Genomic DNA, 16,885 nt, shown 5'->3' with positions numbered 1-16,885 from the left:
TAAACACTCACAGGGAGAATGGCCAGGATTTCGGGTGGGAGGGGCGGGGCCTCTGGGCTTAGGGCGCGAGCGGTTGAAAGACAGTTGGTGTCGGTTCTGCCAAGTTCGGGTTTGGCAGTCTCTGTCTCTGTCCTTCTCCATGGCAGATCATGAAGAGGTGCGGGTTTCTTCGCAGCTCCTTCCGCCTTCCTTCTCTCCCTCGTCTTCAGATGCCTCTTCAGCGTCTTCCCCCGGCGTCCCAGTGAGTTTGGACTGGCCTGTTCCGGGCAGCGGTAGCGGCCAAACGGTGGACCCGCTGGAGGAAGTGGAGTTGCAGATCGGAGACGTGAGTGTCGCCCTATAGGTCCGGGGTCGCGTACCCGCTGGCGCCTGTAGATAGACGGACCGCAGTGGGGCCAGGGAGGGACTGGGAATCCATACACCCAGCCTGACGGATCTCTTCCTTCTGGCCCGTGAGGATTCCGCCTTTAGATTCAGCCAAGGGGTTATTCCTCCACCCGCCCCCTGACTCAGTCTTTTTTGCTTTGCCTTCTGGTTTCAATCATCCCTGTAACCCGAAACCACGCCGCTCTGCTGCAACGATTTGTGTCGCCCCTCTCTGTCCTGTTAATTCTCCCTTCTTGGGATCAGGCTGTGATTTTTCTCTCTGTGGGACTCAAGAGTCCGCTGTTCTAGTTGGCCACCTCGAGCCAGAGCCAGCTGAAAAATGCTAACGTCTATTTCAGGCATCATTTTCGCTGGACCGAGTTTGGAGGTGTTAGTCCCCGCCCCTGTAGTCCAGATTGGTTTCTAACCACTTAGACAAAGATCTCTCCCTCTGATTGCTAGAATGCGTGGTCCTTTGGTTTCTGTTGAATCTCAAATTTCCACAAAAATAACACAAGCGCGCGCGCACACAAGCTGCAACCCTAATACAGACATCACTAGAGAAGGCGGGGGTGAAGGGGCACAGTTTCAGTATTTAAGGACTCTTGAGTGGGTCAAGTGAATGAGGTATTTAGGGTGTAATCTTCCTGGGAGAACTTTGTGAAATAAATTGGAAACTGGGGAATGAACTCGATCATCTCCTGGATCAAATTTTTTTTTCCAAAAATAAACAAAGTGTTGATACAGCTCTTTTTGCTGAACAAGACTGGTTTCAAGTGAATATGTAGAATGAGTGCAGATGTGTTTTCTGGGAACAATGTTATTTTATATCATAGAAGAAAACATTCTATTCAAGAAGTGAGTTTTCCCCCCAAAGTTTGGTATTTTCTTCATGTGTTTTAATTATGTGGAATTCATTTGTCAGCTAAGAGTCTCTATTCTTCGGCCTATACATTCTCATGGTCTAAAGTGTTCACAGGTAAAAAGACAAAACAATGCTCTTTACCAGTAAGAGGTTTTTATGATGAAGTCCTTCAGATACTTCTGGTACTTAGTGTCATGGGGTCTGAGTAACCTTGTTGAGCCGAAAGAGACTCCAGTGTATTTTCAAATAAAGAAAAAATACTGACTTGTCATGTCTCATACATAATGGATATTTTTCTGGCTTACTTCATATGAAATAATTTTTTAGTTTCCCTGACAGAGCTGGGGTTTCAGTTTGCAGATTTTTTTACACTTAAAGAAAATAACTTCAGCATTAGAGTTAAGGTTTTGAGCTATTTTTAGACTATAAAATGAGATGAGGGTTTAATGAATAAACTTATATTGTTTGACTTTTTTAAAATTTCAGGCAGCATTTTCATTAACCAGACTTCTTGAAGCCACGTCTGCAGTATCAGCTCAAGTGGAAGAGCTTGCCTTCAAATGTACGGAAAATGCACGTTTCCTTAAAAGATGGCGGGACCTCTTGAAAGAAGGCTATGATTCTTTGAAGCCTGACAACTGATTTGGCTGTGAAATAACCCCTGCTTCCTCATTTATGATATTTGCACATGTACCATAGGTATAGTAAAATCTCCAGTAGTTCTGTATATTCATAATGAAATTTTTCTGGGTTTTATTTACTTTTGTGAAAGCAGATTACTGATGTTGTTTTTGATGCTGGCTATTATTTGTTTACCTTACATACAATCTGTCTAAACTTTTATAGAATCTTTCATGAAAGTTAATTTCATCAGTAGATAATACCACAGTGTTTCTCATAGCAAACTAGGTAGAACATTATTCTATTTGATTTGCAAGAAGATGCCAAGAATGATGGAGTTTGAAGTTCACCTTCATTTTATGGACCAAGGAAGATAACTTCAAAGTTTATAATGTTAAATCCAGCTCCATTAGGCTAAGTTCTCTAGAACCAATCACTGTATCTTACTTCCATATCCCTGGCACCTAGAACAATGTCCCATAATCACTCTAAGTTTGTTGGATGAAAGAGTTGACAACATAATTAAAATCTATTTTTTCTCCCTGTTTTTAGTAAGAAGGTTGTAATTGTTTCTCCAAAAAATATCTGAGTCAAATATTTACAGGGGTTTGAACTTTAACTGATGACAGCTTTTTAAAATACATAGTATTTTTTGCCCTTCGGTAATGCTTTTTAAAAAGGCTTTTTACTTCAGAAAAAACAGGCAGGTAGAGAAAAAAATGCATATTTTTTCCTTTTTTATTTCTGAGGTTAACTGCTTCTACAGATAATACTTCTTGGACTCCATGTTGTTGGGTCCTTGATTTCTGTCTGTCTAGTGCCTTATCACAACTCTGGCTCTGTACTGTTGCTTTTGGAGCTTTGTAAGTAACAATTCTAAATTCTAAACATGATAATTTTAAAGAAGTTACTTTGTGTTTAATGCAAAATTTTAAATGATGTCATTATTTTCATATTATTTGACTTTATTGACAGTGTTCTGTTTTACTTGTTCTGTGTGTTCCTTTCTCTGGCTCAATGATTAAGCCAGTTAACTCTGGACCTCTTTGATATAGCATCTTAATTCTTTGTAGATATGGAGATGTGTACAGAACCATATTGTAAAGCTCCACAATGGGGCTATGAAAGGGGACAAATGGATGGGCAAAGAAGAGTTTTGTGTAGTATATTGGGTAATAGTTCTTGATTAATTTTTTTTAAGTTAAAGATAACACATGTAGTCCTGGCTGATGTGGCTTGGTGGACTGAGCCCTGGCCTGAGAACCAAAAGGTTGCTTGTTCCATTCCTAGTCAGGGCACATGCCTGGGTTGCAGACCAGGTCCCCAGCTGGGGTCATGAAGAAGCAGCTGATCCATGTATCACTCACACACTGATGTTTCTCACCCTCTCTTTCTCCCTCCCGTCCTCCCTCTCTAAAAGTAAGTAAATAAAATCTTTGAAAAAGATAACACCTATAGTATGTACCTGTACCACATAATTGCATATTTTGATATTAGAAAAATATTTTTCTAATGTGTCATGGAAATTGAAATTTTAAAATGTACAAAAATAAACTTGTTAAAAGCAAATTTTATTTCCATTTCTTTGGGTCCATTACTCTAAAGTGTTTTATTGAAGTATTTCAAACATAACAGGATAGGTGAATGCTTTAAAGGATACCAATGCATTTCCACCATACAGATTTAATATATGTTAGCATTTGGCTAGATTGTCTTCAGATCTATGTTTGTATAGAGGTTACTCTTGTTTGGAGAGGTGGAAGGATAGACGAGTGAGTGAAATGAATAGACAGGAGACCAAATGGCTTCAAGAAAAGCATTTGAAAATATTTCAGATGCTAAAAGATAGTTTCAGAAGTATATGCGTATTTTGTAAATTCACATCATTTCTAAGACTGTTAGATATAGGTCACAATCATATTTTATCTATTCTGTCTTTATGATCATTGCTTTGGTTCTTTTCTAGATGCGCTTAAGAAAAATAATTTTTCATTCCATCATTTAATAATAGCAGTAATACTTCTTTAATAAATAATCCTAACATAACCTTTGAAAATAATGTAAATGTATTTTTACTTTTGTAAGTTGTGTTTTTTTTTTAGATTTTATTTACTTATTTTTAGAGAGAAAGGGGAAGGGAAGGAGAAAGAGGCAGAGAAAGATCAATGTGTAGTTGTCTCTCATGTACCCTATACTGGGGGCTTGGCCTGCAACCCAGGCATGTGCTCTGACTGGGAATAGAACCTTCAATCTTCTGGTTCATAGGCCTGTGCTCAATCCACCGAGCTACATCAGCCAGGGCTACTTTTGTAAGCTTTTTAAAAATTATACTCTCAGTAGTTAGAAAATTGAATATTACAAGCAGAATTGTAGCTTTTTGACCTGGCTGGTGTGGCTCACTGGATTGAGTGCTGGCCTCTGAACCAGAAGATTGCCGGTTCTATTCCCAGTCAGGGCACATGTGTGGGTTTTGGGCCAGGTTATAGGTTGGGGGCGTGCGGAAGGCAACCAAATGATGTTTCTTTTTCTCTTCCTTCTTTCTCTCTAAAAATAAATAAAACCTTAAGAAAGTAGCTTTCTAGCCCTGGCTGATGTAGCTCAGTGGATTGAGTGCAGGCTGTGAACCAAAGGGTTGCTGGTTGGATTCCCAATCGGCACATGCCTGGGTTGTGGGCCAGGTCCCTAGTGGTTGGGGATGTGCAAGAGGCAACCACACATTGATGTTTCTCTCCTTTTCTTTCTTCTTCCCTTCCCCTCTCTCTAAAAGTAAGTAAATAAAATCTTTAAAAAAAGAAAATAGCTTTCTATTCTGATTTTTATTGAAAGTATGTTACATTTCTTATGTAGAAGACTAACTGGAACCATTTCAAGTAGGAACAGAAAGGACTCAGAGCAACCCATATTTTTAATAGGATTATATTGCAGGTAAATTATTTTCAAAAGAAATTTATACAATTATATACTCAATAAATATTTTTTATTCCAGTATTTTTATGTTTTGAACATTTTTGGTGTATTTAAAACCACCTGAAAATATTTCATTTTTTTAAAGTTTTCAAGTTATGAAGGCATGAAATTCCTACAGCTCAGAGACCAGAGGAATAACTAACAAAAAAGTATGATCCATTTGGCTGTGTAAAACAGAGGGTAAATCTATCTCTTGATAACTGCTTTCTCTTTAGAGCAAACATGTATGTAAAGGTTTTTCCTTCCTGAAATTAGGTTCCTGAATGTGTGCATTCTAGCTCTTCTTCCTTTTTCCTTGTAATTGCTTGATTGAGATACAATTTCCATGCCATAAAATTCATCAGTCTAAAATATATGGCTTTTACTATAATTGCAGAGTTGTTTATACATCACCATATAATAATTTTAGAGCTTTTTCTTTTGCCCAGAAAGATACTCTTCACTTATAGGCATCAATCACCTTTCCAACCTTCTCTCCCCACCAGCAAACTCTAATTTTTCTGTCTCTATGAATTTGCTCATACTAGGTATTTCATGCAAGGGGAATCATACAGTATTTATCCTTTGTTTCTGGTTTATTTCATATTCATCATGGAGTATGGATCAGAACTTAATTCCTTTTTCTGGCTGAATAATATTCCATTGTATGCATATACTGCATTTTATCTATTCATCAGTTGATAGGCACTCGGGTTACCTCCATCTTTTGGCTATTGTAAATAATGCCAAAATGAGTATTTCCATGCAAATGTCTGTCGGAGGCCTGTTTTCATCTCCTGGGTTCATGCCCATGCCTGAAATGGGTGGATCATATTGTAATTCTATGATAAGCCTTTGAGGAACCACTAACCTGTTTTCTACAGTGGCTGCATCATTTCACCTTTGAGCCAGCAATGTGGAAGGGGTTTCAATCTCCATATCCTTGCCAACATGTTGTGTTTTCAATTACAGCCCTCTTAGTAGGTGTGATGTGTTATCTCATTGTGGTTTGGATTTGCATTTTCCTAGTTATTTGTGATGTTGAGCATCTTTTCCTGTGCTTATTGGCCATTTGTATATCTTTGGAGAAACATCCAAGTCCTTTGTCCATTTTTGAATCAGGCTCCTTGTCTTTTTTGTTGAGTTGTAGTTCTTTAAAGAAGCCCTCTCAAATATATGACTTCTAAGTATTTTCTTTCATTATGTAGGTAGTTTTTTCCACTTTTTTGATAATGTCCTTTGATACATGAAAGTTTTTCATTTAGATGAAATTTATTTTTTCCTTTTGTTGCTTATGCTTTTGTCTGTCATATCTAAGGATGAGTGGCCAAGTCCAAGGTCTCGAAGACTTAGCCATGTTTTCTTCTAAGAGTTTTATGTCTTATATTTAAATCTAAGTATACTTATGCTGAGTTAATTTTTACATACGGTATAAGGTAGGGGTCAAACTTCATTCTTTTACATGTGACTTATTCCAGCGTCATGTGCTGAAAAGACTGTTTTTTCTTCATTTGATTGTTTTGGCATTTTGTTGAAAATTAATTGACTGTAGATGTGAAGGTTTTGTTTCTGGACTCTCAAATTCTGTTCCATTGATCTAAATGTCTGTCCTCATCCTAGCTTTTCTGATTCACTCCTTATCAACACTTTCTCCTTTTCCAATCTGATGTTCTCAAAGAAAAAAGAAAACTGGGCAGGAAGTAGCAGAGAAGTGCTGTTTTGAGTTTATATTGGGTTCATAGCAATAAACACACTATATTGGCTCTCAACTATATGGAGACTTGAGACAGTTAAGATGAATTCTCAGAACAGAATATCTGTATTTTGCAAACATTCAGACATTTTCTCTGACACTTTTATATAGAGTGTTCCATAACCTTAACCCCTTATTTCAAAATGTGTGTGATTCTGATGTTTGCTGACATGCATGGCAGACAAAGCTCTATTTGAACCCAAGAGCCACAGATGGACTTTGTATATTTTGTAAACACAGTTTAACATTGAACATTGAGAACATTCTATACTACTTCCAGGAACTGACCGCAGCGCCATGCACATAGAGGGTACTCAAGAAGTGCAAAAAGAATGAATGAATGTGAAGTAGATTTCTCTTAAATTTCCTATGCAAAATATGTGCTAGTGTATACACATTATCAAGATACTTGATCCCCCTAACTTATTTTAGCCATTAATAGAAATTATTAATTTTATGGCATTCATTTTAGGCCGATCCATTTTGAGGCACCCCAATGGAATTCAGAGTCAGCTATGAACAGGTATTGAGTCTGGTTGACTGAGAAATTAGGGACAATTCATAGGAGTCTCCGAAAAGGGCTGGCTTCATTAACTTAGGTGGCATCTCTTGCAGCGACCACATTTCTACCCAGATGAATGATGGAGCATATGTTTTCTGACTTCTTTTTGATCTTCTTTGTCTGTAGTTATTCCAAAACTGGTGGATCATTTCTTTGAATGGTCTTGTGGTCAGAGTGTAGAGAATTGGGTTCAAAGCACTGTTGATAGGCAAAATAAAAATCACTACCCAAGAGGTTATAGTACCTGGAAGGGAAAAATGAAATAGATTTTGTATTTATGGATGCTTGCTAGTTATAGAAACCCCCTTTCCTTGTTTCTACCCTAGCCCCTTCTTGAGTCTTTTTTCTTTTTCCATTTGATGTTACACAATTAAAACTGAGTCTATCTGTGTTTCAGGATGTCTTTCCAGGGTGCCAGGATTTGAGAGGAGTGCTGGTACTTCAAAAAATCAGGGTGTATTGCTGAGTAGCTTTTCTAGAATACATCAGAAAAGTATTCCATCAGGTGGAAATATTTTGCCTCAAGTAGCTACATATTACTTTAGTATGATTCCGTTTTAGGAAAAACTATTGTTTGGTATGAAATCATACCTTTGAAATGTTTTAATTACTAGATAGCACATATAGTATTACTCTGAATGTATACTTTAATAAATTTCTTTTCAACTATTTCATTTATTTTTAAAAATAGGTATATATTTGTAGGCTTTTCACTAGCTATAATATTTATTTCAATAAAAACATCTTTGACTAACCTTACCTTAGAAAATCACTGTAGTATGTATGCAACTACTCAGATTTTTATTAAAATTTAATTAATGGTATTTTTCTTTATAAAGTATAAGATACTATCACCACCAACCATGGGATAAGACAAAATTAAAAGTGTATGTTTATAAATTTTTAAAACTATGAACGCATACTGCAGGATACATACAATTAACAGGATTTTGCACATTTTTAAGATTGTGGTAAAGTACATATAACAAAATTTACCATTTTAATCAGTCTTAAGTGTATTGAGTATATTTCACATATTGCGCAACCATCGCCACCACTCATCTCCAGAACTTTTTCATCTTGACGAAATGAAACTCCACACCTAATAACCCCATATTCCCTTCTCCTTCCAACCCTTACCCACACCATTTACCACCCTTCTTTCTCTATGAACTTGACTCCTCTAGTTACTTCCTAGCAGTGGAATCATACAATATTTATCTTTCTGTGACTGGCTTATTGCACTTAGCATGTTTTTAAGGTCCATCCATGTTGTAGCATATATCAGAATTTCCTCCCTTTGTAAGCCTGAATAATAGTACATTTTGCATATATAGCACATTTTGTTCATCCTTTCATCCATGGGTGAACCCTGGGTTTTTCCCATCTTTTGGCTATTGTGAATGATGCTACTATGAACGCAGGTATCTGAATGTCTGAGTTATGTCTGAGAATGTCTGTGTTTTCACCTATCATCTCTCATACTCCGGGGTAATGTTCTTTGAATCGCTATGTATTCCAGGAAGAAAACTGTCTGACCTTCTGAAATAAATAATTATTTAATAATCATTTTGACCTAGGTTCCTTGTGGTCATCTTAAGCATGGGATTACCAGAATTTCAACACATTGAGTGTAATTTACGTGAGTCATTGTTCCTTTGTTCCAATAGTAGTTATGGTTTTAGGCATTTATGGAAAGAACTGAACAGCTTCCAGTAAACATTTTATTGATGAAGGTATTGATGAAGGGAAACTGAAGTACATATAACTTACAATTCTTGAAACGAGTTAGTGTTAAGAATCTTAACTTCCTTTTTAGAGGAACACTGTAGAAATGGACACCTTATTTCTTTATGGAAAGAAGAAAAAAGCTGTACCTGGTATTTCTACCTGAAGAAATGAAAGGAATTTCAGTACAAAAATGGGGATCCAGCATAATGCATCAGTAAACACAATAAAGAAAAACCGTTTGGCAAGGATCATCTCTTGTTTAACTTGATTCCCTACTTCAGTTGCTGTTATGGTGCTTCGATGAACGCTGTAAAACATGCTTCCATAGGAAAAAACTATGATGATAAATGCCACCAAGTTAAGACCTATTTAGAACACAAGGATTATTACTATTGTATATAAACATTCTTAACAGACAAACATATCCTTAGCTGACATTATTAGAGCAAAGATACAAACACCATGACATGTTTTTTGTTGATAAGAATTAGTAGAGTACACAGAAATCATGAATTTTTTCAAATTTGAAATATTGTTTAAGTGAAGAGGAATGATGAAATATTTAATTTTCAAATGGTGTATTAAAATGAGAACATAATGATTCAGTGGATATCTTGCTAGTATTTAAAAAATAATTTAATTGTCTTGTTATATTTTGAAAAAAAATTATGAGAAAAAACACTTATATGTCTACTGAAGCCAAAGACTTGTCTGGCTGCTTTGGACTTGTTCATATTATAAAGGCAAAGACTAAGCAAATAGATTTTGCCTAGTATTACTAGGGTGAATGGATGAAATACAAATGTTTAGTGTCTTTTTTTTTAAAGGAATATCATGTTGGAATTTATATGATAAAAGGAAGTTTTTTCAAAAATCCTTTAGGGGATTCTGATAGAATTCATCCCCAGTGTCAGTGGGAAAAACTGGTTAGAAGGCCTGAGATCAAAAATTTGTAAACATTAGAAGGTACAATGAGGTTCATGTTGGGATTTATTGTAACATTTGTATGAAAGGGCTCATAATACAGAATTCTTACCAAGAAAAATTGCCACTGAATAAATCTGGGCTCCAGTACTTTCTGTATCTTCCGAATGAAGAGGAAAACATACTCCATTGGTGCCATAGTAGTTTTTGAAAAACTCCTTATTGCTCAATGGAACAAAAGCCACTATAATCCCAATAATCCAAATAAGAGTCAGCACAGCAATTGTTCTGCATTTTCTGGGTCTTAAATATCTAAAAGGATACACAATATATATGTATTTTTCCAACGTTAGAAATGTTAAAAGTAATACTGATACTTCTGTAGACAGAATGGCCAAAGATCCCATGAGCTGACAATGAAAACTCTCCTTCCACAGTTGTGCATACTTGTTGTATTCTCCACGAAACTTTAGGTCAAAGGCTCCAATCACAAGTAAATATATTCCCATTAGGCAGTCGGCACCTATAGGGATCAGTAAATTTCACAAATTTAGAAAAATAAATAGGTATAATGGAATTATCAGTAAGATATCAATTGATCAATTATCAAGATATTGCCAACTGCTTTACTAATTACCAATAAGAACAATCAATAGATAAATTATTGATATAAATTGATTAACTATTGATAAAATTGATTATAGTTTATTGATTATTATCAAGAAATTATTAACATTTGAGTATATATAATGTTATATATAGCTAATATTTTAGCAAAGATAACCAAGTTTCTTCTATCATGTGGGAGCTAGTTTTTATTCTAAGAATTCATTTATGAGTAAGGACTTCATCAACTCTCTGAGAACTATTCTTACAGTGTCCTTTACAGCTAAAAAGTAATCATTTCTCTGTTCTCCATAAACACGTAAGTCTGTGAGAGCAGGGATCTTGCCTCTTGTGTTTTTTTTTCTAGCCCATCACCTAGAAGTGTTGAATAAATGAATAAACTGCAATTATGTGGAACACTGTATTAGGGACCAAGATGGGGATGTTATTCTTTGGTTCACCTCTTCCACTGAAATTCTCTCAGCTTAACAAGCTAAAGACATCACCCCAAATCCCAGAGAAAATGGTCCAGAAGTTGCTGGACTGGAGCACTAATTTAGGAGACAGGAATAATTATGACATGCCCTGAAGTCAGTACAATTTTAGGGCTCCTAAATTATCTACACAGAGCTGGCCTAAGAAAGCTTGTTCTCTCTGATTCTCAGTTCCCATTTTTACATCATTGTCTCATTTTAGGCTCTCCCATTCCCCACATCAGCAGTGGATGTAAAGATGGGACCAAGAAAGGTTTTACTCATAGTGAAAGATTTCACAGATTTAATAATACATTATGCCTCCAGAGGAGAAAACTTGAATGAATAAAAACTTCTTAATGATGGACAATAACTAAGGTGGGGGAGGAAATGGGAGGGAGGTGGGAGCACTGGCCGGGGGGGCAGGGCTGGGAATATATAAGACAGAAAACTGTCTTATATATTCCTATATACAAGAATTAAATAAAAATAAAAATTAAAAAAAAGTAATGAATGGCAGCTTCATTAATCTGTGTAGGTGATTGAGTTTTCCTGTTTTAAAACTTTCTTTCTCATCACTAAAGTAATTTTATTTTAATTGTAGTGAACATGAAAGCAACATATAAGCAAAAAGAACTTTTTAAAAATAATTTAAAAATATTTTATTTATTTATGTTTAGAGGGGAAGGGAAGGAGAGAGGGAGAGAACAACAATGTGTGGTTGCTTTTTGTGCGTCCCCTGCAGGGACCTGGCCTGCAACCCAGGCAAGTGCTCTGACTGGGAATTGAACCGCAATCCTTTGGTTCACAGGCCCGTGAAAAAGGAGACCATTTTAAAATCTCATAATTCTGCCCTCGTTTACCTGTTTTCTAACAACTATGCTTTTGTATACTTTAAAACTCTGTTCCTCTTCAATCAGGAAATACTCACAGCAGAGAGATATGACTGACATTGCATGCAGCTTGTTCTCAGACCTAATACAAGGTCGCATACAAATGACAAAGATGTTTCCCAAGCATGTAACTATAGACACAACCCAGACGAACACTCTCTGAATGATGCTGGCCAAGAGATTCTCTAGAGATGAGATTCCATCAGTGTTTGGTTTACAGCTGCGAACATGTGGTGCATATCCACAGTACTGGAATTTCTTAAAGTATCTGACATGCAAAGAAAAGGTAAAAATCAGATTCTAAGTTAATTCAGTCTCACTATCCATTAATATTTATTTTCTACATTTTCTCAGTAGGAAGAAAATGTCTTAATATGAGACTCAGAGGAATGTAAAACATTAAGAATACTGAAGCTTTAAACCTAAGTTTAATTTTCGTTAACTTGACTTTATTGTAAAAGAACACGTGGGTGAGAACGGCAAAAAGGCATAACGAATAGCCAAGTCTTATACACATTTTAGACTATAAATAAACTGTTAGCATGTGACGAAGGGACTCCTTCAAGGAAAGCTTCATTGGTTTTTTTGTGTTCAGGGTAAACGCACTGTTACATGGCTCCTATTGCTGCTGCGACTGCTCTTGCTTTCTAACCCTTAGGGAAAGAGAGAGTTGGGTGGGTTCTGCTTCATGTTTCCAGGGCTTTTCTGTTACAGGAGTTATGGTATGTGCTCTGTGACTCCTTGCCAGTAAGCTTATCTCACACTCGATTTTGGTACCTGTTCATTGACTGAGTTCTTTCATCAATAGAAAGACCTCCCTTGTTGATAAAAACATTATCTGGGTAATCAGAAGTTATTATTGTGTCACCACCAACACCAACACTATTTGGTAAACATCGTCTAGGTTTCGGGAACAAACTCTGTAACTCCATGAGGTAGGTATTAGTATGACCGGGAGGATGATGAATCTTTAACGGAAGCACGTTATTTGCTAGGAAGTTTTCTAATAAATGCAGACATTGGGATACAATGATTTTTTTTTGTCTCTAGAGCCATGTACACTGGCAAAAATATACACAATCTTTACAGGGTAAAGAATTGCAGTAACACACGATGAAAGCTTGACAGTTACAGGAAGTTGTTTAACTCTCGCCCCCCACATCCCCAGATCTGCCATGATTTCTGCTCAATTCAGGTCTATTCCTTGAGTCATTGCTTCTTGGGTTTTGTTAGCTCTACCAGTTTCTTCCGTTAGTCAAAGTGTTTTATGCTGTGTGGAACCAACGAAACTTTTATAGACAATGTATCTGAAGAATTATATAAAACAAAAAGAGTGTCCTGTGTTAGATTTAAAATGTAAGTAAGATTATAGTGGTGGTGGCTTACATGACAATTTCTAAGTTATTGAGAATTGATTATCGTGGCAAGGTGATTATTTTAATTCCTGTTACAGGACTGCATTCAATTAAAGAAAGTGTTTCTAAAGCATGTAATAGATGGTACGATGAGACACTCTGTTTGAATAAAAGATTTTTTAAAGTTTACCATTGTATCCATTACATACTTAATTCAGTCACACCTTGACATTGTGGGCAATTTTAGTTTCCTCCATGTACAGCAATTCTGCATCTGTAATTACTTTGTGTTGCTTATGTAAATTCCTTCTTCTTCCTTTGGTAGGACGTTCAGTATGAGTACATACTACCAGCCCACTGGGCAAACATCCATATTTATGAATGGGGTCGGAGCTGAGGAGAGCTCAGCAAGACTGAATGGGTGCCCTCTAACACTCCAGTTCTCTGACATTCAAGAGTCTCCTTTGATTTTACCAAACCATGAAAAACTAGATATCACTCTGTTCAATTATTAACACCTAAAAGTTAATTATAGTTTAGGCAAATGAGTCACTAGAAAATGTTAATAGATGGGTTGCGTTGGGTATAGATGTATCGGCACAATACATGTGGAAACATAAACAATTGAAGTCAAGGTGAAGAACAAGGAAAACATCTGCTTACATGTGAGAGAGATTCATAAGAGGTCTGAACATCCTTTGTTGGATATTTGAAATTTCAAGTCCTTCTAGGCTGCTAAAAATATCAAATTAATTATCAAAATTACATGTTATACAGGGTATAATAAAATGAGTTTTTGTGAAGGACAATATAATAAAATGCTGTTAGCTAACATGTACTCTGAACCAAACATTCATACTCAGCCTGTCCTAGGCACTTTCCCGATTCCTTTCCGATTCTGTTAGTTACACACATTTTTCCCTTTCTATCTCCCTCATGTGAATTTTTGGATGCTCATAGATCATGGCACAATGCTTTGCACATAATAACTACTCAATAAGTATTTGTGGAGTAAATGAACAAGCATTGTCTTTTAGAGACATTGTATTAAAATAGAGGAGTATTACATTTTTGAAAAATTTCTAGTAGTTTTTAAGTAAGAGTTTTTTCTAACAAAATGCCATTTTACTGAGGGAACACAAATTAATGGAAGCTAAGCTTATCTTTTAAGGCACTTCTCAGATCCTAACAGATTTTTTTGTGTGGTGAAAGTAATGATTTACATTACCCACCATATTCTACCTTGTAATAAAGGTGGGTATATAAATTCTTAGAAATCCAGCACCAGTGGAGAAATGCATATGCATAGGTGCCTTCAGAGGACTGAAGCAACCAATCCAACATAAGCTCAGGGTGATTATAGAGAAATACAAAATAATTCATCATTATTTAATTTACAAATATATGATAAAGTTAACAGTTATCTGTTTATAGTCCAACAAACACTCATCTTACATGGTTTTGTGGAGCTTAACTAATATCCTGGGCATAAAGCTGATTTAAATGATTCTAACAATATTATTTTAGATAATTTATTAGCTATTAGTATACAAATAACAATTTCATCGTAAAACATCCCTGTAAGCATATACTTACAGAGACTTGAGATTGACAAGAGAATCAAATTGATTTGCTTGAAGTTTCTGGATTGGGTTATAGGAAAGATTCCTATTTTTTAAAAAAGGCAGCAATAAGTCATTTCTAGAAACTGCTTGAATAGAGAGAAAGCATATCTGTTGACTTTCAGTTACTGTGAAACATTAACAATAAGAGCACAGTAATAGCACACGCCTCTTAGGATACATTAAACATTTAAATAAATTAATGGAGATAAAACACTTAGAATAGTTCCTGGCTTTTAGTAAGTATTCTATGATTGATTGTGTGTGTGTGTGTGTGTGTATGTGTGTGTGTGTATGAGAGAGAGAGAGAATGAGGGGGAGAGGGAGAGAGAGAGAAAGAGAGAGAGAGAAGAGGAGAGAGAGTGGGCGAGCACTAAGGAGCATGGAGGTGGAATTGTCAGGAAAGAAACCACACCTACTTCACATTTTGCTTAGGATCAGGTGATATGAATAATAGAAAAATATCATCTTATTTAGTCAAAATTTGAATTAGTGGAGTCGCATTGACTATTTTTTGACATTAACTATATGTCAAACAGCGGTGTATTGCACCAGCAATTTGTGAGGCATAAAGTGAAAAGTAGAAGGCTCTAGTTAGAAACAAAAAGGTAGATGAGAGTGATAGTACAGTGGAATTTAAATGTGAGAAACTTCAGAATCTTTGTGAAACAACACCTTGAAGCGAGAAATTGGTTAAAGGGAGCTTCTTGGAGCAAATTCTCTTTTTAAGATTTTTTTTCTAAATTAGACCGTGAGTTACGTGGGGGAGGGGGATGCTGCTGGGGGTTGGTGATTACAGAAAGAACAGGAAGAATGACAATGAGGAATGAGTCCTATAAAAGAAACAAAAGTGAACTCAATGATTTAGGAATAGAAGGACACTATCTTAACATAATGAAGGTCATATATGAAAGCCCACAGTCAACATCATCCTCAGTGGTGAAAGGTTGAAAGCATTTTCTCTAAAAACAGTAATGAGACAAGGATGTTTGCTTTTACCGCTTCTATTCAACATAGTACTATAAGTCCTAGCTAGAGCAATAGGGCAAGAAAAAGAAATAAAAGGCATCCAAACTGGAAAGACAAAAGTAAAATCTCTGTTCACAGATGACATGATCTTATGTGTAGAAAACCCTGAAGATTTCACACATATACATATATACACACACACTGTTATAACTAATAAACAACTTCAGCAAAATTCCCGAAAACAAAGTCAATACACAAAAATCAAGTACATTTCTATATACTAACAATGAACAATCCAGCAATGAAATTATGAAAACAATTCCATTTATAATAGCATCAAAAGGACAAAATACTTAGAAAAAACTTAATATAGTTTGTAAAAGACTTATACTTTGAAAACAAGATGTTGCTGAAAGAAATGAAAGAGGACATCAATAAATTCTTTGCTGATGAATTGGAAGACTTAATATTATTAAGATGTCACTACTACCCAAAGTAATCTACAGATTCAGTGCAATTTCTAGCAAAATACCATATATATTGCAGAAATAGAAAAATTAATCCTAAAATTCATGTGAAATCTCAAGGGAGCCTGAATGGCTAAAATAATCTTGAAAAAGAACCAAATTGGAGGCCTCACACTTCCTAATTTCAAAACTTACTACAAAGGCACAGTCAACAAACCCTGTGGTATTGTCGTAAAGATGGATATATAGGGGTGGGTGAAAGGAAGTTTACAGTTGTAACACAAATGAGTGATACAATCATTAATACATAAGAAGAAAAGAATAAACCGTGTTTGGCATACTCACAACTGTAAACCTCCTTTTGCCCACCTCTGCATGGACAGTGGAGTAGAACACAGAGCCCAGAAATCAACTCTTGTGTACACAGTCAGATGATTTTCCACAAGGGTGCTAAGACTGCCCAACGGGGAAAGGGAAGTCTTTTCAACAAATGGTGCTGGGAAAACTAGACAGACATCCAAACGCCAAAAAAAAAAAAGACTTTCTTTAACCAGTGTGCCACAAGAATTTTTAAAACATACAATCCCTGACTATTTAGTCAGGGACACTGACCTCTTTTGTCCAGCTTGTGAAATTAAAGAAATGACAACAGCCAACAATACAACAATGGCTGCTCAGTATGAATAAATCAAACTTATACCTAATTTTTGTCAGATCAGCAAAAGATATATT

The 16,885-nt window shown here is 35.9% G+C and overlaps 2 protein-coding genes across 2 annotated transcripts in view; one reads left to right on the top strand and one right to left on the bottom strand.

Moving 5' to 3' along the window:
* The first annotated feature begins 35 nt into the window (after positions 1-35).
* Positions 36-3,048, top strand: CUNH4orf46 (chromosome unknown C4orf46 homolog). The gene is made up of 2 exons (XM_037058293.1): positions 36-325; positions 1,718-3,048. Exons 1-2 carry the CDS (start codon positions 140-142, stop codon positions 1,871-1,873), a joined length of 342 nt encoding a protein of 113 aa, XP_036914188.1. The 5' UTR covers positions 36-139; the 3' UTR covers positions 1,874-3,048.
* A 3,932-nt stretch (positions 3,049-6,980) lies between these two features.
* RXFP1 (relaxin family peptide receptor 1) overlaps positions 6,981-16,885 on the bottom strand; it is an 81,316-nt gene continuing 71,411 nt past the window's right edge. The window contains exons 13-18 of the mRNA XM_037058290.1: positions 14,692-14,763; positions 13,759-13,830; positions 11,779-12,008; positions 9,881-10,291; positions 8,991-9,209; positions 6,981-7,357 (exon numbers count right to left, since the gene is read on the bottom strand). Coding sequence (XP_036914185.1) covers positions 7,065-7,357; positions 8,991-9,209; positions 9,881-10,291; positions 11,779-12,008; positions 13,759-13,830; positions 14,692-14,763 — 1,297 coding nt within the window. The 3' untranslated portion in view covers positions 6,981-7,064. The remainder of the gene's footprint in view (positions 7,358-8,990; positions 9,210-9,880; positions 10,292-11,778; positions 12,009-13,758; positions 13,831-14,691; positions 14,764-16,885) is intronic.

Source organism: Sturnira hondurensis, unplaced genomic scaffold, assembly GCF_014824575.4.
Source record: "Sturnira hondurensis isolate 20B ecotype Veracruz unplaced genomic scaffold, ASM1482457v3 Scaffold0010128, whole genome shotgun sequence".
NCBI classification, from domain to species: domain Eukaryota; kingdom Metazoa; phylum Chordata; class Mammalia; order Chiroptera; family Phyllostomidae; genus Sturnira; species Sturnira hondurensis.
This window is presented reverse-complemented; position numbering and strand designations above follow the sequence as displayed.